This window comes from Panthera leo, chromosome C1, assembly GCF_018350215.1.
Source record: "Panthera leo isolate Ple1 chromosome C1, P.leo_Ple1_pat1.1, whole genome shotgun sequence".
Lineage (NCBI taxonomy): Eukaryota > Metazoa > Chordata > Mammalia > Carnivora > Felidae > Panthera > Panthera leo.
In genome coordinates this window covers 209586491-209610660 of record NC_056686.1, presented here as the reverse complement: position 1 = coordinate 209610660, position 24170 = coordinate 209586491, and the positions used below count along the sequence as shown (strand labels likewise).

General features: G+C 41.8%; 1 protein-coding gene across 4 annotated transcripts in view; it reads right to left on the bottom strand.

Moving 5' to 3' along the window:
* Positions 1 to 103: 103 nt before the first annotated feature.
* Positions 104 to 24170, bottom strand: part of DAW1 (dynein assembly factor with WD repeats 1) — a 79435-nt gene continuing 55368 nt past the window's right edge. For all 4 annotated transcript variants that reach the window (XM_042950388.1, XM_042950389.1, XM_042950386.1 and 1 more), the window contains exon 13: positions 104 to 249. In XM_042950388.1, the coding sequence (XP_042806322.1) occupies positions 113 to 249 (137 nt within the window). In that variant the 3' untranslated portion in view covers positions 104 to 112. The remainder of the gene's footprint in view (positions 250 to 24170) is intronic.

The window sequence follows — 24170 nt, the reverse complement described above, 5'->3', positions numbered from 1 at the left end:
TCTTAATACCAGTCTGGCCCAAATCTTCATAAACACAAAACACATCCCTCTTTCGACACATCAAAAATGACAGCATGAGACACAGATCAGGTAGGAGCAAGAGTTTTGTTTCTTACGGAGGAAAGCGGGGTGAATCGCCACGTGTTGAAACAGAACGAAGGGGGATAAAACCACGAAAGCCTCTAGTTTTGAGCTCGCTGGATTCTTCTTCGTGGCTACGTGTGCCGCTGGGGAAGGTTGCTCTACCTGCTATTTCAAGCACCAAGACAAGTGTTACAAGTCTAGCGACATATTTAGTGATAAAGGCAGTAAGGCCACATGTCGACCATTTATAAAATCCTTAGAAATGTCTAATAAAGCCTTACTAAATTAGATCAGTTATTTCCTTCTGCCTTCATTTGACATCAGGATCTTCTCTTAAAACCTAAGTGCAAGTATATATAAAAAAAGCTGTCATTTACAGCCCCAGCTGCGTGTGCCCTCCAGCATATGACTAAGTGTTTTCTGAAACATTTGGTTTTGCTTTGCTTTTTAATGCAGCAGATAAAGTATGCAGATAATATGATACAGGAAATCTCTTCCAACTGCAACATTCTACAAATTGCTGTTTGGCAGAGAGAAAGGAAAGTGTGGTAGTCTCCTGAGGAACAAAGCGGTTGTTCTATGGAATTTGGTGTCTTGGGGAGATAAAGATTATTAGACGTCAAGCAGCCGGTTGCTTCTTTGTTTCCTGATTGCTTGGGGCAAGAGGCAGAGAAATCAGGTGGTGAACAATTTTGGTTAAAGAAATGAGGGAGGGGCACCTGGGTGGCTCGGTCGGTTAAGCGCCTGACTCTAGATTTCGGCTCGGGTCATGATCTCACGGTTCTTGAGATCGAGCCCTGCATTGGGCACTGTGCTGACAGTGTGGAGCCTGCTTGGCATGCTCTCTCTGCCTCTCTCTTCCCCTGCCCTGCTCATACATGCTTGCACTCTCGTTCTCTCTCTCTCTCTCTCTCAAAATAAATAAATAGGTTTTAAAATATTAAACCAAAAAATGAGATGAGGAAAAGTTTGAGAGTATTCAGAGGGACAAAGAAAGATGTAGTTATGGTTCTGAACATTTTTGTGGTATAGGCTCTTTTGAAAATCGAAGGAAAACTCCGCCTGTGTAAAATTCAGGGATTGCCTATACAGTTTCAGGGGGATTATGCATGCCATTTTCATAATCCTGCTCTAGACTCTACATCTCTAGAAAGTAGAACCCTTGGCTTGTTCACTTGGTATCACCTCGGAATCCTCCCTCTGATGCCTGATCTAATTTAGTACCGAACGGATCTTCATTGCATGTTTGTTTAAAGGACCATCCCCTTCTAGGAGCTCATGTATTTGTGAAGAAATCATGTCCAAGGGGCAGATTCTAAAATTAAAAAGAATGCTATTTTAAAGGCATTCTTTGTGTAGAATATGTCCTAATCAAGGAAGGAAAGGGGGAGGGAGGAAGAAGAAAGGAAAAGAAAGAAGGAAAGAAAGAGAAAGAGAGAAGGGAGGGAGGAGAAGGGGAAAGAAAGAAAGAAAGAAAGAAAGAAAGAAAGAAAAGAAAGAAAAGAAAAAAGAAAAGAAAAAGAAGAGAGAAGGGAGGGAGGAAGGAAGGAAGGAACAGAGAAGGAAAGAAAGAAATAGGGAAAGGAGGGAAGGGGAAAAGAAGCCTATGTAACTCTTCAAGAAATATATTACTTTTTAAGTCAGAAAATTCTAACTCTGGCAGAGTTTATAAAATATATACAACATATGTCATGGTTAATATACGACAAGACACATGTCCACACTGGCCGCTTTAAGCTTCGGTCAAAGTCTGGGACCCCATTAATGACTTCTAAGGAGAACTAATTCCTTCTCACCTCCAGGGGCTGAAGTTCTGATGTCCACCCCCCAAACCACACACATCTGTTTTTCCTTCATTAGTATTTGCTGAAAACAGAGATAACAGCTCTAACTACCTGCCACTCAAAGCAGATTAAGCGGATTACTTTTAATTAAAAATACACCCAGAACGGGAACATATTCAGCCACAAAAAAGAAGGAAACCCTTCCATTTGCAACAATATGGTAGAAACTCGAGGGCTTTGTGAGACAGAGAAACGCAAACACTGTACAGTCTCGTGTGTATGTGGAATCTTAAAAACAAAAACAAACAAAAAAAAACCACAAAAAAGGCCGATAATAAAAAAAAGAGAGAGATCAGATTTGTGGTTGCCAGAGGTGAGGGCTGGAAGGGAGGGAAATCGGAGGCAGGGGGTCAAAAGATCCGAACTTCCAGTTGTCAGAGAAACGAGTAGTAGGGATGTAACGCACAACGCACAACACGATGAACACAGCTAATGCTGTTGTGGGACCTCCAGGACAGTTCCAGAGGAAGTAGATCCCAAGAGCTCACATCACAAGAAAAACAGCTTTTTTTTTCTTTTTTCTTTTCCATCTATCTGATGGAGATTAACTAAGCTTATATGGTAATCATTTCACAATATATGTAAGCTGAATCATTAGGCTCTACACTTTAAACTTATACAGTGCTGTAGGCCAACTATCGCTTACTAAAACCAGCGGAGGGGGCTGTTGAAATCAATAACAATGGTTAAGATTGTTCATTTCATGGTATTTCTTTTTGCCATAAAAAAGCCATTCAAAAATGCACCAGTTACAACAAAGCTGCCATATACACCCCTGAAGAAATAGGAAGCTGTAAGCTTATGCCCTTAACAACCTGTTACTGCCTGGCTAAGCATTTCTTGACAGTCTAGTAACCAATTTTCAGAAACGAGAGCCACGAAAAGGAATTCAGTACGATGCCTGGCATTACGATAGGCGTTCATATTTAGCCTTTTCCAGTTCCTGAACATCTATTCGGCACCAGACATGACAAGCACTGTGTCCGATGACCCAAGAAAATGCAACAGAGAAGAGACAATGTGCTTGGCATTTTAGGATTTCCATTCTAGCAAGGGATACAGATGAGGAGCCAAAGCAAAAGTACAATATGGGGAATAAGTTTAATCGAGCATATAGCAATAATGAACAGTGCTGGAAATAAAGCAATTAAAAAGCAGGGTGAGGGTGAAAGAGGGCTGGGCAGTGTTCGTTTGGATCATGTCTAACCCGAGCAGTTCCAAGTTCCTCTCTAGGTAAATCTGAAATTTTTGAAGAAGTCAAAAATTGGCACGTGAAATGGCCCTGACCACTTGTTAGCCAGTATAAACACGTGATTTGGGGTTCTAAGTAAGAAGGCACTGGCGATGTCATCTAGGTTCTGGACTTCAGCAACTGAGACAGCTTGAACTGGCTTGTTACCATGGCAGCATTGCCACATTGCCTCTAGTGGGTGATGGCTGGAGCAAGAGTTGAAGAGTTAACCAAAGAGGCTGTGCAAGGAGCCAACCCATCCCTGTTCTCTGGCAGTTTTTCCTCTCACCTCCGTGTCTCTTGAGCTGTATATTTTTCCACCCTCAACTGAGATCCCCAAACATTCCCTCAGGACATTTTCTGAGCTGCCTTCAACTCTTGATGTCCCTGCATGTGGCGTTTTCTTGCCCCGCATGAGCACACGGGTTGGTGATACGTAAGCACACTCTTTCCTGGGGCACGGAGCCCTGTCTTTCAGAATGTCAAGGGCAATATTGTCATCATCAGAGCCCTTCTGATTGATGAATAAATAACCTACAAAATTCAATGAATTTATTCCTGGAAGAAAATGAATTTTCCCAACTCGGCATGGAGGTTTTGGCAAACCCTTGAGCTGGAGGATAGTGACATCTGCTAATGAGCGTCTGACACAAGTCCAAGCATAGCCAACTTCCAATGATCCTGAAAATAGAGGACAGCCTTGTCCAGAGTCTCCCTGGTGTTAATTAGCCAACATTTTACTAATGATTTCTCCCCCGTGTTCCTTGTTCAAGTCCTTGTAATCCATTTGAATGGGAAAAAGTTATGGACCCAATTTTGTAGGTAAGGAAATTAAGATTCAAAATGGTGAAGGGACCTAATTAAAGTATCAAGAATAAGAAGAAAAGTAGCAACAAAAACCACTGACATTTATTGACCACTCACTCTACATATGCCAAGGAGTATTTTAAGGGCTTTATATGTTAAATTATTTAATCTCCACAACAGCCCAATGAGGTAGGTTTTATTGTTATGATTTTATTATCAAAGAATCTGGAACATGGAAAAAGTAAATAGCTTTCTTAAAGTCACAGAACTAGAAATGGGATTCATTTTAAATTGGTATAAATTGGAGGCACAAGAAGTGAGAGAGGTCAAAGGGTAGACCACACCGAGGGAAAAAGAAGCAGACTCACAAACAACTGATCATCTTTTATCAGTTCAATCATGTATTTTCTCAACTACACCATCACTCTCCCAAAACAGAGGAAGAACAATGAACAGAACTCTGTGTTTCTTTGACAACAATGAGGTGAGGGCTGGGAAAATGGAGTTGATGACTATTTACAAGGCTGAGATACCTGTTCGAGAATACCTCCACACGGGGATACTTCTAGATCATTCACAATAGCTGACTCCAAGCAGTACTCCATGTGAATGCAAAATGGAAATTTATCCTCAATCTGGGCAAATACTAGGTTACAAAGGTGTTTTCCAAAACTTTAAAATCACAATAAAATCGTCTTCACCAAGAGAAAAAAAAATGTTTGGCTTCTCTCATGATGCTTTTAGAAGCATTTTTCAAATGTTGTATTATATTTAACCTTTTAAAAGGTTACATTATATTAAACATTCTTAACCAATAATGAATGCTGTACCATTTATCTGTTCAAAAGGAAAGTTAAACAGCCAGCTAAAGGGCAGAATCGTTCAATGGAAGACAGAGGAAGTGCACGCCAGCCAAGTATCCAGAATGGAAAGAATAAACATCTCAGACACACTGGGAGGTGAATTTTAAATTCTGTTTTTGGAGCTTGACTCCAGGAGACAGCAAGAAAAAAAAGAAAGAATTGAATGGAGGATATTTTCAAAGTAACAAATTGCCGACATTCAGTCATGATGAGTCTGGGAGGTAGCTCAGTGGGAAGAGGGTAAGGATGATTAAGTGACCACAGCGCACAAGCCTGTTTGTCACCAGTTATATCCTGGAAGTGACACCTGTCCTTTCCCTATCTGGGCATGAGTGACTCCCACTGCCTGTGGAGAATGGAGGAGTCTCTCGGCATGGAGAAGCCCAAAGGAAATTGGCCAACACTACCCAGGGCCACAAAGGTCGTTGCCACGATGGAAGCAGATGATTATTACATATGGTGGCCCCCATGTAGTAGAGTCTGGGTGGCCTCAGCGGCAGCATCCTGTCTCCCTTTCCTCCTCACCTGGTTTTCCGTAGATGTCCACCTAACTCACGTGATGCAGGAGATACCGATTCCATCTCAGCGACGAATACAGGCTGGACAAAGCCCATCCCAACAGAGCCCAGCCTTCTCATATTGGAATACTTATCTGTTCTGGGTGGGCATTTGCTCAAACTGAAGGGAAGGAATTATACAGAGGGCTCTCTTTCTCTCTCTCACTCCAACCGCCAACAAAAATTAAACAGCAAAGCATTACCCTGGCTGCTTTTAGCAGGCAACTTGCAAATGTAAATGGCTTAATCATCTGAATTGCGTGAAGCAAACAAAAACATAGTGAATTTTTAAATGTAACTATTAGGCCACCTGTGTTTGCCCCAATTTCTCTTTGCCACCCAATCATGCATCCAGGGCAGACGCCATAGTTGGCGGGTGCTTTTATGACTAAAATCTCCAGCCAGTCTAATTCCATTTACAGCCTGGTTCTTATATGCGATCTAAAAGCTCTTGTTCCCTTTCTGCTAAGCACCAGTCAGGCTGTGGCCTGAGGAGCTTGAAATGGGAAGAGGGACAGTGTCTGCTATTTTTGTCCTCTCTTCCCTGCCTTTTCTGGTTCTATCTTTCTCAGTGTTGGGCACTGGGAGGAGGGAAAGGAAACAGAGCCAATGTTTCTTTCTCTGTCTGGAAGAGCAACAGCAATCCTCTACTGATGGTGATTGCTTCTCTAGTTAGTACCATCCCCTTGGCAATGCCCCCCCTCCCTTGAAGCAGGAGCCCAAACATCTGTTCTCCCCGTGGGATAAGGGTGTGAGTGTTTTGGAGGGCCCTGCGGGATCTTCTCTGAAGAGGGAGACACAACTCCAGCTTTGCATCCTCTTTCTGCAGCCCGATGACCCACCCCCGTCCAAGTCTGGTTCCCAATACCTAACAGACAACTCTCTTGAACAGAGCACCAGCAAAACAACTAAAGCACAGTTACCTACCGCAATGCCCAGAGTAAGCTAAGGCAAAAAAAAAAAAAAAAACAGTAAGAATCTTGTCTGCCCAAATCTGTCCCCCTCCCCCCCTCTTCTAGGCTGTACCTTCTCTCTAGAATTTTGTTCTCCGCTCGGATGTGCTTCGAGTAAGATAATCAAGGCTGCTGTCTAAACGGGCAGCCAAACAAAAGAGTAAACAAGCCAGAATCCCTTGCTGAAGGGATGATTTTGCTGTTTCCTCTGATTTCAAGAAGAGGAAGGGAAAAAATGCCCTCTGCCCAAGGAGAAGGAGAAAGGCAGAGGGTCCTATTAGTCATGCAGCTGGGAGCAAATGATAATGACTGAAATGGCTTAAGATGTACAGATCTGAAGCCGTGTTCTTCCCATTTCTAGAGGCCAGTTTCGGCCAGAGAAACGGGAACAACCAAGAGAGAGGATTTCAAAACTGGACAGATAAGTAGCAGATGTGTGTTTCTTTCCTTTTCTCTCCCTTCCCTTCTATACCATCCTGTTGGAGTTTGAAATCAAGAAAGCAGCACCAGCCACATAATTTGCAGGTCTCATGCAAAGTAAAAACACAGCTCCCCTTGCTCAAAACATTATTAAGAATTTCAAGAGGGCGAGAGCAGAGCATTAAACCAAGCACGAGGCTTTTCTACATGTGCTGTAGAAAGGCCCTGTGTGCTGCCCAGGTTGCATAACCCAGTGGGTCCAGAAGGCAGAGCATCAAGCCAAAGAGGACTATTCTTGAGTCTTAATCTCTCATGAAGTGTACCTTGTTCGGCTTTGGACTTGCTGGGGAGCCATCCCCTCACCTCTTCTTTCTTTTTTCTCTCTCCTTTGTGGAATGGGAATGTCTATTTTATGTCTGTCCCACCATTGTATTCTGGAAGCACAGAAATCCTCTGGTTTCGCAGGTTCACAACTGGAGAGGACTTGGCCTCAAGATGAATCTTTCCTGGAGTCTCACCCACATCTGATTTAGATCACATTTAGCTGGGACTTTGGATTTTAGGCTTTAGAGTTGATGGTGAAACGAGTTAAGACTTTGGAGGCTCTTGGGATGGAATGAATGTAACTTTGATGTGAGAAGTACATAGATTGCAGGGGTGGGGGACTAGTGCCGAATCCTAAGGACTGAATATTTGTGTCCCCTCGAAATTCATATGTTGGAGCCTTAATTCCCCAGAATGAAGGTTATGTGGAGGCAGGGTCTTTGGGAGTTATTAGGTCATGAGGGTGGATCTCTCATGAATGAGATTAGTACTCTTAAAAGAAGAGACATGAGAAAGATTATTTCTTTCTCTCTCTCTCTCTCTCTCTCTCTCTCCTTTCTCTGACATGTGAGTGTATAACAAGAAGATGGCCATCTGCAAACCAAGAGGCACACTCTCAGCAGATGCCAGATCTGCTGACGCCTTGATATCTGTCTTCCCAGCCTCCAGAAACACTGAGAAACAAATGTTTGTTGTTTAAGCCCCTAGTCATGGTATTCTGTTATATCTGCCCGAACTGAGGCAACTCCAGAGAACCTCAATGGCCCCCTCTGCCTTTCTGTGATCACACACACGTTCTGAGACAGAGAGACAGTACTGGACAGGAACAGAGTTACAGTGAGAAAGCTGGAGGGGTCTGTTAAGAAATAATGACTTTGAGGTTCCACGTGACCTGTGCTGTAAAGCACAGATCAAATTTGAAAAGCGGAATTGGAAGACATGTTGGAAAATATTTCTAAGCAAAAAGAGGAGTGTAGGCAATGGGATGGGTCTCAAAGCCAAGGTGGTGTGGGATGCAGAACACGGAAAATGGGAGGATTTATTGATTTGAAAGCGGCTGGAGCCAAAACATAGAAGTCCTTGAACTACAATGGAGGGTTTGTTCAAGAAACATGGTGTTTCAGGTACATTCATTTTGAAAGTAGGTTACTTGTGTTTTGCATTATTCCACTATTTTGCATCTAGACAAGCGATTGCTGTCATTCTGGATACATGGAGTAGCTTAAAATATAATGTGGGTTCTGTGATTCAAGTTGTACTTTAGTAAGTTGGAGACTTCTGGTAATGTCTGCTTTATTCACAATACGAAAGAGCAACAGCCAGAGGAGTGAAGATTTGAGATAAAGGAATCTAGCCTTGCGTCTCACAGATATCTGTGTATCTCTGGGCACATCATTAAGATTTCTGAACCTCAGTTTATTCATCTGTAAGATGAGAATCAGTATACCTTCTGTACAGGGGTGTTGTAAGTATTTGGTTTAACAACATTTGCGAATGTGTTTTGTAAACAGCAAGGATCTATCCAAGGTATAACGTCAATGTAATTCCTGAATTTCTGGCTCTATTTTGGTAAGGTCGTCCTGACTGAAGCTTGCTTGAAAAATGACATAGAAGTCTGCAGAGGTAGAATTAAAACAGGCTGAAGCATTTATAAATCTAGTTTTCATCTGGTCGAAGCATACTTGGCATGCAATCACCTCAAGGGAAGCTCTCAAGTGTCAGGTTCATAGACCCATGAACAGAGCCTGTAATTGAGTGTAGTCAACATAGCTTGAAGCAGCATTGCTAGGAACTTGGAGAACATGAGATTTTTTAAAGGAAACTTTTATGTGACATTTCTGCATTTTCACTTCCTGGTTCTCTATATTTTCCCAGTCCTCCATCTCAGCTCCATAAGAATATACAACTTAATATTTTGAAATGAGCGCTGAGAGTGAGACATGTATTTAATCAACTTTCAGTGTGACATAATTATGGTCTGGCCCTTGTGGTTTAGTGGGCACCAACTTAAATGTTATTTACTCTAAAGTTGCTTGCCATTTCCCCACAAATGATCCATGACCTTGAAGACCCTTGCATAAGCTGTTTACTCTGCCTGGAATATATATTCACCTACCATGGACACTTGATAGTGGCTCTTCCAGTATGTGTTTGTCCCATCCCAATGACTCCTAACTTCCACCCTGCTTCTTAAAGGGAAACTAGCACCTTCCCAGACTCCAGAGGATTGCACATGACCTAGGCCAAACCAGTCATGACTTTCTATTTCCTTGGCCACAGTGGTTGATTTAGGGTTGGAAATATGACGGAGCCTAGAGAGGGAAGCAAAGGTTTACGGAATCTTGTGTTCTAACAAAATAGACCTGTCGGGATAAGTGGGCTGATTTTTTAATTTATTTTTATTTTTTTCATTTTTCTAACTTGTTCACTAAGCGTTTGTGGCAATTACACATGGTTTCCTCATACACATAATTGAGGTTTCTTGAAACCACAATTTATTCCTTTCTAAACATGGTAAAGATGATTCTGACCATCTTTCTAAGCAGTTTGGTTAATAATGAAGTTCAGCAAACAAGAAATTGATTAAATATCTCTTCAAAGACTTCTCTTAGAATCTTTCTTTGGAATGAAGTGTGCTTAAGCCTGGAATCTCTTCTCTAGAAACTGGGAGTGCTATAAATCTATTATAATAGGTGCCCAATAAAGTGCCCTGGAAATAATATCAAACCAACTCGATTGAGTCATTGCAATAACCCATGTCCCTGGTTTGTAACCAGATTTTTAGTTTTGGAAGGTGAATTTTTTTTTAAGTGGCTACAAGTGAATTGACACTCCTCCAACTGGGCCATGTTCCCTGCACTTGAATCTCAATAGAGTTTTGACATTTTTGTACAGCAGTGTTTGGTGTAAGCGATGCTATGTGACTTCTAAGGCTAGGTAATTAAATGCTATTTAGATTCTGCTCTTGACTACTCACTGTGAGGGAATCCAGCCGCCATATAAAAAATCAGACTAGCCTGAAATTACCTTGCTGGAGAGAACAAGTGTAGACATTCCTGCTGACGATCCCAGTGATCTGGGCTCCACATCATCCAGCCCAGGCACACATACAATGAAGCAGAGACAAACCATCCCTGCTGTGTACGATCTAGATTCCTAACCTATAGAATTCTTTTAACCTAATAAAATTGCTACGTGCCACTGAGTGTTTTGTTATACTGCATAGTATCGGGGAATTTGCCTCCATTCCTTCAAGGATGAACTGAAGGTTTTTCTTGAATGTGTTTTAGCTACTATGTATGAAAATACCATTTTTTAAATTATATTTAGGACGTAATAAATTTCTTGAATCTGTGATTGGTGTCTGAAACAGTTCCTGAAAATCCTCAGCCATCACTGTTTCTGTACCATTCAGTCTTATCCTTCTTTCCTTATCTCCCCATCTCATTAAACATGTTAGACCTTGACACTGTGTCTTCTGTTTCTCACACACTTTTCGGGTGTCCCTTCATGCTATGTAATTTCTTCTGACCTACGTTTCAGCTTAAAAATTCTGTCTTCAGACAAGTCTTCTGCTAAACCCATTCATTGTGTTTAAAGTTCTGGGGTTTTTAAAATCTGTTATGTCACTTTTATAGTTTCCTATTCCCTCCAGATATTTCCAGGTTTCGTTTTAAAAAAACAAGTATTTCCTTGTACATAATAAATATAATTGTTTTATGGTTTATGTCTGATGATTCCTAGATCTGAAGTCACGTTGGATCTATTGCTATTGTCTATGGATCACACTTACGTCATCTCGGTTCTTTGTGCACCTTCTGCCTTTGGTAGCGTACTGAATATTTTGCTTGAAAACTATTTGTATAGATAATTTTAGGCCTATCATAATGAAGCCTTCTTCTATGGAGGATTTTTGCTCACCTGTGCAAACAGATGGCTGAGACATCTTTCAGAATTGGCCCATCTGAAGCATAAATTCAGGAAATGGTAGATTAATAGACATCATAGGTTCTCAAACCCTACAATGCATACAAATCAGCTGATATCATGTTCAATGGTGGCACTGTCAACAGGAATACCAATTCTCACCCAGTAGGTCTAAGGCAAGGTCCAGAATTCTGCATTTTAACAAGCTCCCAGGTGATAGATACGCTAAAATTTGAATAACATGTGTAAAGCTAGATGGAAATATTGAGTGGGAGTTGGGAAGATGACAGCTCATGATAGAATACATCCCAGGCACAACTTCTAAACAATATGCTACTCCAAATCAAATGTGTTTGGACCTTTTCTTGACAACATACTAGACATACAGCAACTGAGAGATTGAAGCACGTCTGAGAGGACCTGATACAGTGGTACTCCCAGTACGACTCTGATTTCAACAGAGATGATTTGCAAGAGAGAGAGGCTTATGGGTTAAACTGGAATGATGATAGAGAATAGTATATCTGCCCCCAACACCGCTTCCCATGATTGGGTATCTAAGGCCTGTGGAAGACGGGTCTGCAGATGAAAGCTGAAGGAACCTATTTCTTGGGAAACTATGTAAGACACAGGGATATAAGTAGGAGGCCATTTAACATCATCTGAGAAACTAACCTGTGGCCTCTCCTCAGTGTAACTGGTACCAAGTAGGCAGATTTGTCGGGTGGGTAGTTCCCCTCAAGTTCAAGGACATATTCAAGGCAGTCCGGGACAAAATACCTTAAGCAAATTCACCTGGAAAGAAATACTTCCAGGATATGTATATATGTGTGTATATACATACATACACACTTTTTAGCGTCTAAAGACCATACACATTAAATGTCTACATAAGGGGTAATTCTTAATTAATGGAGGTGTACTGGAAAGTTGGCAAGATTTTTAATAAGCAGAACTTTTAGGGTTCAAATCCATGCTCTGTCATCACTGGTGGGGTCACTTTGGGCTGGTTACTTAGCTTCTTACATTCAGGAAGTTTGTGAAGCTTAAAAGTGACACCCATTACAAATCACTTGGTGCATATTAGGTCTTTAATGGTAAATGTAAATATCTTTACTTTTCCCTTTACTCAGTAGCAATAACTTACAAAATACATCTAAATCCCAAGTCACAGCCTTATCCACGTAGGACTGTGATGAAAGAAGATCTAGAATATTTGAACAAGAGATGCCCTGGAAATCAGCATCACTATTGCATAAGAATTCAAAGCAATGGAAATAGAAGCCTTCTCCTCACTCCTTTTTCAGAAAACCAGTGCACCAGGCGGGAAACAATGATTTATTCGGTCGCACCATTTCAGAGTTAAGGGAAACAGACGTGGAATAATTAGCTAATAAATTTCATTCTTATTTAATAACCAAGGGAAAAGATCATTCTTCCATATCCTCAAAGCAGGTCATTCTTCGATTCTCTTAATACAAATGTGGTAAGCATAATTGATCAAAAAGTTTTATTATTTAGAGAAGACATAAATACCAAACTATGAATATAATTATCCCCTATATTCTCACTCTGACCCGTTCAGACATATTTATTAATAATCACTTGTAGAAACAGAATCCACAGAACAGATCTTCCTAGAACAATAGTGCATTTACTTATCTCAACACTACCACATGCTGACACTTGTCCAGCTTTCCTGGAAATAATTATTCAGCATCAATATGCTAAGTTTAAAATCAGAATCTAATTTAAATACTGATAAGTACACTTGCAAATTAACCTCCCGCAAAATGTTCTCAATTACCAAAACTCTGAACTCAGAGAATATTTTTTATATTGGAAATTGTTAAAGTGGGCTTAGGAAAAAAACACATTTTATAACAGATACTCAGTCGTGCTTAGGGGAAAAAACAAACACATATTTTATAACAGATGTTCAGTTGAGCATGCAAACACTGACGGCTCCACCATTTCCACATAGGAAGTGCAGTTACGGGGAAAAAATCTTATCTTACAGTGAAAACATACTGATTTCATAGATCATTTGTGTTTAGTTAAAAGGGTTTTGGGTAACGGTGGGAGCGTTCCAGCCCCTCAAGCCCCTTGCCATGCCAGGCCTGCAAATATATTTTCTTTCATGGAAAACAACAGGCCCTTTTGAAGAAACCTGGCCTATAGATGTTTCAACTCTCATCAGCTATTCCCGTAAAAAAGGAAAATACGTTAGAGTCGAAGCCTGACATTTGAGGGTCCTTTTCTGGTAATAAATAGAATTGTGATCGGTTTGTATGTGCCTCACAGTTCAGATCTCAATATGAACACCAAGAGAGAAAATCTGAGGATTGTTAGGCTCAAGCAAAAGCAGTATGGAAATGTTAACTTTCACAACCCCACATAAAATATCCTTTAAGGGCCCTGTAAGAATAGCTTAATCCTTTGACTATGGATTTAGCGGCCTGACAGAGTTAATTTGAATGCCACTTTAATTGTTAAACGAATACCTAAGCATCACTGTACTCAGGCATCCTGGGAACACCAAAACTAAGCCCAAGGACCCCAGAAAATCACTCTTGTATACCAAAAACTATAATACCCAAAGACTAGGAGTTCTTTTTTACCTACTTTTCTTCTTTTATTGTAGCCAATGAGATCTTTCTCTCTCTTTTATCATGTTCAATTTTATAATTACATAAAGTATTTGTTTGCCTGTGTGCATGTGTCTGTATACAAGATTGATATTTCCTATAAAGAAATGTTAGTTCTTGGTACAAAATGACCCACGCCGGGGCACCTGGCTGGCTCAGTCGGTGAAGCGTCCCACTTTGGCTCAGGTCATGATCTTGCAGTGCGTGAGTTCGAGCCCCGGTTCGGGCTCTGTGCTGACAACTCAGAGCCTGGAGCCTGCTTCAGATTCTGTGTCTCCCTCTGTCTCTGCCCCTCCCAGCTCTCCATCTCTCTCTCTCTCTCTCTCTCTCTCTCTTTCTCAGATAAATAAATGTTAAAAAAAATTGAAAGACAAAACAAAACAAAAATGGCCCATGCAGAAGCATAAACAGCAGTTCATGAAAACATTTCTTCAAGCTGGAGACTTTAATCAGAAGACCCAAGCACAAAAGAACAATCTTCTACCGGGCCTCTGTGATGGCTCTTTGGTCAGACCAGGCTGTATCTAAAATCTTGTTATTTATCTGTCTTCATTATTTTAAAACTAAAGACTTTAACCCAGATAAAATTATATCTTTCCTGCTGGCTGATCTTTTAGTAATATACACAAGCGACTGAGGATTTATCAAAAGAGATTGCTAAAGGAATTTAGAGCAGCTTCCTTTAAGAAATGCATTTCCTCACGATAACACATTTGTCATTGTGTTTGGACAAAGTTAAGTATTGAAATTATATTTAAAAATAAAAACTTCATATTTGTCAGACTAGGTCTCTGAAAAAACAAGCACCTCAGGCTAAAAATTTCTTTGAATCTACACTAAGCTTCTCTTTGACAAAACTTCCAAATTAATTAAATCAAAAAGACACGAGCAAGGCCAAAAAACAGTCAGGAAGCCCAAATGCAAATATCACCTACGATGCTTCATTGGTCTTGCCTTAATTTGCTTTTGTGTGGTGCCATTTTAGAAATGGCAAAACTAATTTATGCAAAAAAAAAAAATCAAGTTTATGCAGCAAATCGGAAAAGTTAATAAGTACTTCAATCTTCCTTTTCTGTGACTAGGTGTTAAAAAATTCTCTCAAGGTAAAACAGGTTAAGATTCATTCATTCAAATAGGCAGTAAATGAACTTGGCAATCGCTCCACAAATATTTGAGCATCTCCCACACAAAAACAGTGGGTAATAGTCGCAAGCCCTCGGACTACCTGGAGGTTGGCAGCCCCATGGCTCAAGACAAACTAGAGTCAGTCTACCCATAAAATGTAAGCCTCCCAAGCCAGACAAAGAAAAGGTGAATACTGTTATCCAGCTTGACCTTGGCCTCTGCCTTGACTTGGCTACAGAATAACTATCATAAATCCACCTGACTGTGTTATTCAGAACTGACATCTTCAATATCTATACTCTCCAATATGGTAGCCACTAGTCATTTATGGCTATTGAGTATTTGAAATGTGGACAATGTAACTGAGGGAGTGAAGTTTTGATTTTGCTTATTAATTTGAAGTTAATAATAAAGATTGATAGCAGGATTAATGAATTTAGTTAAAACTTGGACATATGTAATTTTGAAACAGATGCTTTTGCTTCAAGGCCAAATCAATTCCTCTAATAAAGATGAACCAGGTCTGTCAATGTGGGTGGTCTATGAGAAGAATACGATTATTTGGTATTCAGTTTAGTTATTGGGCAACTTTCAAATATGGTTGGAAAATTTAGGTATGCGAGCCTAACTCTTCAATGGGAAATTTTATGAAATCTAAATCCAAAGCAAGTATTTCCAATGAAAATTTAACGTCTGGATAAAGATGTGTCTTCCCCAACGCTGCTCTGCTATAGAAATGTTCCCATTTTCCTTTGTCCTGGGGAGATGTTCATGGAAAGTTCACCCTCTGGGAGTCTGTTGGTGAACCTCTCTAACCAGTTGGCTACATCTCTCACAGGAAGGGCTAGGAAGTGCAGAAGCGTGCAGGTACTAGAAAGATCCTGGAGAGGCCCTGACTACAGGCCTTTTCAGGCAAGCCTCAAATCTTCAGATCTGGGATGTGCGGTGACAGGGCTGACCAGGGAGATGTATCTGACTAGAGAAGTGATCCTGGTTCTCCACAGAACCTAGTCAGGTTCATTGCAAATCGACTTTTTATGGGGGGGTTTCTAAAAGGTCTCTTGCCTTTCTATTTGGTCTAAAAGAGAAAGTCTGAAGAGACGAAGGTCAGGTATCGCAGGGAGCTTCTCTTCACTGATGATGTCACTGCAGTTGGCGTCACAAAGATCTCATGGTGCCAGGTATCTGTTCTTCCACTCCCAGGATCCATGGGTTTGGGGAGCTGTAGACTACAGAGCTAGCGGGCTGAGAAACACCCGCCTGGAGAGGGAAAAAGTAGATCCGCTACCTACACGTACACAAAATCACACACAACATCTAAAAGAGAAGAAGATGAGGATGTGAATTCGCTGAATATCTAGTAAGCTCTTACGATGTGCCAGTTTTTGGGCTAAATGCAGAGATATTAAAGCAAATCAACTAGATCTCACTAATGAGCTATCCAGAGAGAACACCTGCCCCGAACAGTTGCCTAGACCCATTGCAGAGTTTGCCTAAGTGAGAAATAAATTGCTGTTTATTAACCTCCTGAGAACTGAGGGTCTTTTTTGCTTGTTTGTTTGTAATTGCAGCTTAACCTTATCTATCCTAATTGATGATTAACTAACACACGGGACTTGCCTGTGATAGGTGTACAATCCAGGGAGGTAACTTCAGTGATCTCAGTGGCTGCGATAAGCCCACATATTTTGAGCTAAAATAATTATTTGTTTCTAATTTATGTAAGTATTTACTTCCAAGGATGATGAAAAGCTTATTTCAATATCAAAACAAGTATAAAGGTGGACAACTAGAATATTCAAGTTCGTTAGAACAGCTGTTATCAACTCTATGTGTTAGAATTACCTAGGGGTACCTGGGTGGCTCAGTCGGTTAAGCATCTGACTTCGGCTCAGGTCATGATCTCACGGTTCGTGAGTTCGAGCCCCGTGTTGGGCTCTGTGCTGACCTGACCGCCTGAAGCCTGCTTCAGATTCTGTCTCCCTCTCTCTCTGCTTGTCCCCCACTCACGCTCTCTCTCTCCTTCAAAAATAAATAAACATTAAAATTTGTTTTAATCAAACAAAGAATTACCTAGAAATGCCTTTCCAAAATGCCAATGCCAAAGCTAAGCCCCAGAGATTTCAATTTAATTGGTCCATATTAGGCATTAGGCATTTAGGCATTAGTATCTTTCATCAAGATTTCTGGTTTGAGACTCAGTGGATTTGATACTTGCATTAAACTCCTGGAATAAATTAAGTCTCTTACATCTTAAAATTGTACATTAAATTTAACTTTAAACTTCCAGCAAACAGAGGAAAATAGAGAACCTTTTCTCCTTCCTGAAACTTATCATGATATTTTCGAATTTTTTTTTAAGTTTATTTATTTATCTTGAGAGAGAGAGAGAGAGCACGCAAGCAGGGGAGGGGCAGAGAGAGAGAGAGAGAGAGAATCCCAAGCAGGCTCTGCACTGTCAGGGCAGAGCCTGATGAGGGGCTCAAACTCATGGACCGTGAGATCATGACCTGAGCTGAAATCAAGAGTCAGACACTTAACTGACTGAGCCACCCAGTCACCCCCAAGTGATTTCTTTAATGTTTTCCCCTGCAATGGTCAGTTTTATCTGTCAACTTAGGCCACAGTCCTCAGTTATTCAATCAAACACTTGCTATGAAGGTTGCTATCATGGTATTTGGTAGAGGTGATCAAAGTTCGTAATCGGCTAACTTGAAGTAAGGAATGCTATCTTACATATGAATGGACCTGATTGAACAAGATGAAAGATCCTAAGAGGAGAACCAAGACTTCTGGGGAGAAATTCTACCCATGGGCAGCAGCTCCAGCTTGGGTCTGAGAGTTTCGCCCAGCTCATCCTGATGGCCTGCCCTGAGCCTTTCAGACACTTCTTGTGATCCCTCAAATCCTGTGAGCCTCACAATAAATCTCTTAATATATATCTCCTACCAATTCTATTTCTCTGACTGAAGGTTAATTAATACACGCCAACTTCCATTAGACGGTATACTCTGAAGGCAGAGGTATCTGTGTTCTTCATTATGAATCCCAATAGCTAGCAACATGCATGGTCCATAACAGGCACCAATGAACACTTGCCAAATGACTGAGTGAATGAATGAACCAGATGGGGAATGAACCAGATGGGGAAAAAGCATGCAATATAAAGGGTGGGCCATAAAAGCACCATAAATGCTATGCAATTCATCATAAGGAGAAAGCATCCAGCCATGGTGACGAGGGAAGATTTCCACCATGAGCTGAAGTTGCAGGAGGGAGAATTAGGGACCAAAAGTGTAGAGACTGGAAACGGCATTCTCAGATACATTGTATAAGCTGGATGAGACAAGCTAGATGAGACAAAGAATTCATAAGAGCAAATAGAAGAAAGTAAGTTGGGAAGGTTCAATCAAGACCAGATTTTTCATGATGGAATGTAGCCAGTGGTGGCTCGCTCTCTCTCTCTCTCTCTCTCCTCCCTCTGTCTCAAACATTCAAAAACCTTTCTCTGAATGCATTTCACTTCCAGGCTAAAGTCAGGAAGAACAAAAAAGTTAAACTCTTCTGGAAAAGAAAGATGTGGAGGACGGAATTCTCACTCACCGGCATGGATGTCTCTAAGAAACCTCTAAAGAACAGCTAATGTGCCATAAAACATCTATTGAAAATCAGTGCCGAAGTAACAGGCCATGTCAATATTAGTTCACTCATTTAACCAGTCAGTCAATCATTGTTTGGGGCATTCTGCCACATTCTGGAGAAGCTCAGGGTGAAAAGAGGGTCCCTCCTGGTGGTGGGACCAGCATGAAAGGCAATGATGACTCTCCTGAGGTCCTGACAGGTGGCCTTCTAGGGCTCTGAGGTTTATTCCAAAGACAATCAGTCCCTGAGAGAGGAGAGGGAGTTTTGTAAAAACCACAAATAGGTGCTGACAAGGTTTTTTCCGACCTCATCTCTCCTCCGTGAAGTTGTGCCAGAGCCCTGGGGGAGAGGAGGCAGAAATGAACTACTCCATCATGAAAGTCTTGGAAGCGGGGGGGGGGGGGGGGGGGGGGGGGGGGGGGGGGCCAAGACTGCTTCGTAGCCCGCATGACAAACAGAGTGTCAGTTTGTGCCACACAGAGTGTCAGTGCCAGAAGCATCATCTTGACTCAAATGGAACATCCTCTAAAAATGGAATGTGAGAGAATGCCACCTTTCAGGAGAGGGAAAGGTGAGGGTCATTGTGGACAGAGACAGGGTATTTGTCACCTCACCTAGATCCTGTCTTAGAAGAAAAGGGAAGACTGACAAATCCCAAGTGGCCCAGAGAGAATTCAGTCTACTTGCTTGGTTCATTCTGCGATGCAGACTTTCCATTTCCCCCCGACTTTCTCATTTCCAATGCCCTAGACTCCTTCTAGCCAGGGATCTTCTCATGACCCAGAAGGACTTCTGGGTTTTCTAAAAGACTCTTGTGCTGGAGGTTAGTCTCCCCATATTCTGTCTCTGCGAACTGCACTACCCCTACCTCATGGCCAACCAACAGAGCTGTTCTCCCTGGCACTCTCGATTTTGCTGCTGTCCTTTTGTCCTGGTCTCTCAGTAAACCCCAGGCCAGAGCCACGTGCAGGACATGCCTTCTCCACACCTGTGCTGTGCCACCAAACACCTTGGGAGAGAATCCCACAATCTCAGTACGGATGCCTACACACATCCGTGGTCCCGACTGGCTCAACCTTTGGTGCCTGCCCATCAGCCTTTTGGATTTCCTTCAGTGACTATTGGGAGAAAAAAAAAAAAAAAAGGCAACCTTCCTCTCAGTCTCTAAGCACCAAATTCTCAGCAGACAGCCCTACAGAAACCAAGGTCATCAGGCATTTATCAGCCAGCTCTTGGTGTTGCTACTTCCTTGACATCAAGGCAAAAACAAAACCACTCCATTATCATGTCCAAACACAGCCAGAATATTAGCATTGTTTAAGCACAAAAATGGCCAAACATCCCCCTCTCCTGGCTCGTATGAGTGGTGCTTTTTCCCTCACCAATTACATAAAATTTACCAGTTGCAAAAAAATCTGAGTATATCCAATCACAGAATTGCACCCGCTTTCTGAGAGCAACCTGGAGTAAAGAGCAAAGTCCCTAAACACTCCCCCAAGAACCTAACACAGTTCCAAACCCTGTAATAAATCCTTTCCAAAATTCCCTTTGTGAGAGGCTCCATGATTCCTCAGGGGAGTACATTCTTTCCTCCAAGGAGCAATCTACCCAATCTGTCCTTTGTCAGGAGGACACTGATATTACTAAATAGGAGTTTTGTTATCACTGTCGTTAGGTTCTGTGCTAAACATGTGTTATTCATTTAATCCTTTGATGACAGTGACAATTTTGCCCACTGAAGATATGGAAACACTAAGACTGAAAGGATTTGATGGGGCACCTGGGTGGCTCACTCTGTTAAGCATCCGACTCTTGTTTTTAGCTCAGGTCATGCTCTCACTGTTGGTGAGTTCTAGCTCTGCATCAGGATCCGCACTGACAGTGCAGAGCCTGCTTGGGATTCTCTGCCTCCCTCTCGCTTTGCCCCTCCCCTACTCGTGTTGTCTCTGTGTCTCTCAAAATAAATAGATAAACTTAAAAAAAAGAAAGAAAGAAAGAAAGAAGGAAAAGACTGAATGGAATTGAAAAGCCCTCTGCGTCACAGATCCAGCATGATGGGTAGAGGGATTCGGGAATCTGGCTCGAGCTCATGCTTTGCATGATTTTAGAAACAACAACCCACAAAATTAGGAAAATTACCTTCTTCCCCACATCCTCCCATCCAGAGTCAGAACATGAACTCTTTTTCTTTCAACATCAACCTTCTGTCTGTTCTTTGACCACCTCTTCTGTCTCCTTTAACACCAGGTTCCAGCAAGTTTCAGTTTCCTTCTAACTCTGCAACCTTCCTTTTGCCACTCGAACAATTTTATCAGTCTGAAATCAGGCATAAGCTTCATTCATTCTAAAACAAACGATTGCCTCTGATGACCGATGGCCCCTTCAACTTTTTCACCTCCAGCCCAAGTTCTTGAAACCCAGTCCATATTCTTAAGAATAACATACCTTAAAATTATAAAATAGACATGCACAAAGGGAATTTGGGATGAAGATCTTTCCTACCTTGGAGGGGTAAGGATGGGTGGGGGGATCAAAGAAGAGGTCAAGGAAAAAATGATATCTGGGGTCAAGTGTAAAGCATGGGGTGGGGGGTTGTCCAGCTGGAGATACAAGAAAATGAGTTTTAGGGTAGATAGGTGCCCCCCCCCACTAAATTCGTATGTTGAAAATTAACCCCCAGTGTGATAGCATTAGGAGGTGGGGCTTTGGGGAGCTAACTAGGTCGTGGAGGTAGAACTCACATGAATGGGATTATATGCCCTCATGGAACCCCAGAGAGCTCCCTTGTGTCATCACCATGCGAGGACACAGCAAGAAAATGGCCATCTATGAACCAAGAAGCAGGCTCTCACCAAACACTGCATCCGCTGGTGCCTTGATCTTGGATCTTCCAGCCTCTAAAACTGTGAGAAATAAATTTCTGGTGTTTGTAAGCCACACCCCCCAAGTCTGTGACATTATTTTGTAATAGCCAAGTGGACTAAAACAGGTAACAGTAAAATCACAGAGGGAGGAAGGTCTGGCATGTATCTGAGACCTGATGAGTGGTCTAGTTATCTACTGTATTAGTCAGCTCAGGCCACCATAACAAAACACCACAAACTGGATGGCTTAAGCCACAGAAATGGGTTTCTCACAGTTCTGGAGCCTGGAAGTCGAAGATCAAGCTTTTGACAGGTTTGGCTTCTCCTTGAGCTTCTCTCCTTGACTTGGCCATCTTGCTTTGTCTTCACATGGTCTTTTCTCTGTGCGTGTGCATCCCAGTGTCTCCTCGAGTGTACAAATTTCCCCTTTAGACACCAGTCAGATTGGATTTGGGACCATCTTAGAGACCTTAACATAATCACCTCTTTAAAGGCCTTATCTCTAGATATAATTACACTCTGATTGCATTCTGAAGTGGATTAGGATTTCAACATAAGAATTTTGGAAAGATACAATTTATCCCATAACATCTTGGATATCAGAGAGCAAGAAAGACTAGGGCAGAAATTAGGTTAGGACCAGTTCCCCGATACCTTAGAACGTAAGAACGGGAGATTTGAGCCTCTTCTTTAAACAGTGAACTGTATGAACACCTGACATGACATCACTTCATTAGACTGTTCAAAACTGAAGGTGAAACTTGCGAAGATGATTCATGTACTAATTATCTATATAGGTTATAATGTATATTTTGCAGGAACTGACTTCCCTCCAAAGAGACTTGTTCCCAGATATATATGTTCATACTCTTCTATTTTTATCCTCCTTCTCAAACCAAGTCTAAAAGACCCTTGGGATATTTAAAAGACTGTCTGAAACAAAATGTTTACTTTCCGCCAATGCTTAAAAAGTTTTTGTGATTAATACTTGTAAGCATTAGCTCAAATGCTTAAGAAAGCAGCTGATGCTATTCTAAATATAGGCCACCTGCTTTTCCCAAGGGAGTCAGTAAACTCTGAGTGGCTAGAGAGAAGCACATTTAGGAAGGGAGGGTTCTGGCATTCAGAAAGGCAGAGAAGCACCCACAAGGGCAGTTCATGCAAGATCGTCATCGTCCCCATCACCCAAGTCAACACCGATTGCAACCCTGAGATGGCGCATTCTTAATGGAGTAACGCAAGGTCAAGGACACTTCTTACCTGCCAGCTATCCCACAGCCTTTGAGTTGGTTTTTCCTTGTGTGTATTATCTCATTTCAGTCTATTATTATATTCCTACTTTATAGATGAGGAAACAAACCCAAGAAGGTCAAATGACTTACGCATAATAATAAAATGATGAGGTGAACCCTGTCTCATTCCAGAGGGCACACTCTGTGGCACACACCGTGTTAAGTGCGAGTTCTCTGCCAATGATCAAGGTCAAGATACCATCAGCCATTTTTGGAAGCCTGCCGTCTGCCCTCTGCAAGAAGAGGGCACTAGGCCACAATAATGGGCGTGGGCCGTGATCAAGGATCCGTCTGAGAACAAACACGGACATAAAATCTCTCACCTTGCACGTATACAGCAATACAGCGGGGTGACCCACACGAAATTACTTTCTGCAGATCAACATTTGTCAACATTGGCAACTGCGCATGACTCAACCTAGCTGATTATTCATGGTAATAACCCAAGAGTTAATAACTGTAACAGTTACTCTACTCCCTGTCGGAGATTTTCTGACCTAGAAAATAATTGCGCGTGTCCCTTTGCCTCAGGCACACCTGGGAAACAAGTCTTCTCCGGCGTGGGGAAAAACACCCAGTGTCATCTCCCCCTGCGGGAGTGTATATTCCTCCGGGAAAACGGGAAAACCAGGAAAAATATAGAAACTCTGGGCTGATTCAGAGCTCTAGAGACAACGTGTGGGTTAAGCTGAACCGAAATTTTATTCACATACCTGAATCCGTGAGAACTCATGAGAGATGAGCCCTCAAGATATCCCTTCCTTATTAATTTCCTAGGAGAAGGTGAATTAGAAGGCTTTGTCTATTGCAGACAGGCCCCAAACCATCATGAATTAATAAGAAAATTCGCCTTGAATGTGCAAATTCTTTCTCAACTCTTAAATCCTTTAAATCCAAATCATTGAAGCAGCATCTACGAATAATATTAGCTTCCCCATTAATTGAATGTTTACATTGTATCAGTCTCATTATGTCTCTATTAATTTAATTTATTTAACGCTCACAAACTTGCCCATACTATTGCTAGTCCTCTCTTAAAGATGAGAAAACTGAGCTAAGGGGTGTTTGAATTCTCAAAGTCCCACATCTAAGAAGTGGTTGAACATGGTATTGAGACGGGAATTCTGATTCCTGAATTCATGTTTTTAATTACCAAAATGCTGTCCTTCATAAGAAACTGGCTGTCACAGCAGCCATCCCTCACCAAATAACGAATATAGTATGACAGTTTGAGGGCGATAAAGCATTCCCATTTATTCCAGGAAATAGCCACCACGGGGGGGGGGGGGGGGGGGGGGGCGGAAAGAACCCTTTGCCCATAACATTGAGCAATCCTTCTTTTGAAATGTCCCCAAGCTATCTGTGTGCCCCCTTGAAACCAACTAAGGACTGCCTAAAGTACCCGAAGACCAATTAGGAAGTTACCAGTTTGCATTCCCACCAAAAGTGCAAAGGTGTTCCCAAAGCGCCCATCCTAATAAATAGAACACTCGTCAGAGACTCGGTGTTTCATGTTTTTACTCCATGAAACTGACTCTCCGTTGAACAGTTAAACTCCCGCTGGAAGGAAAGTGACAGCACCTGGCTCT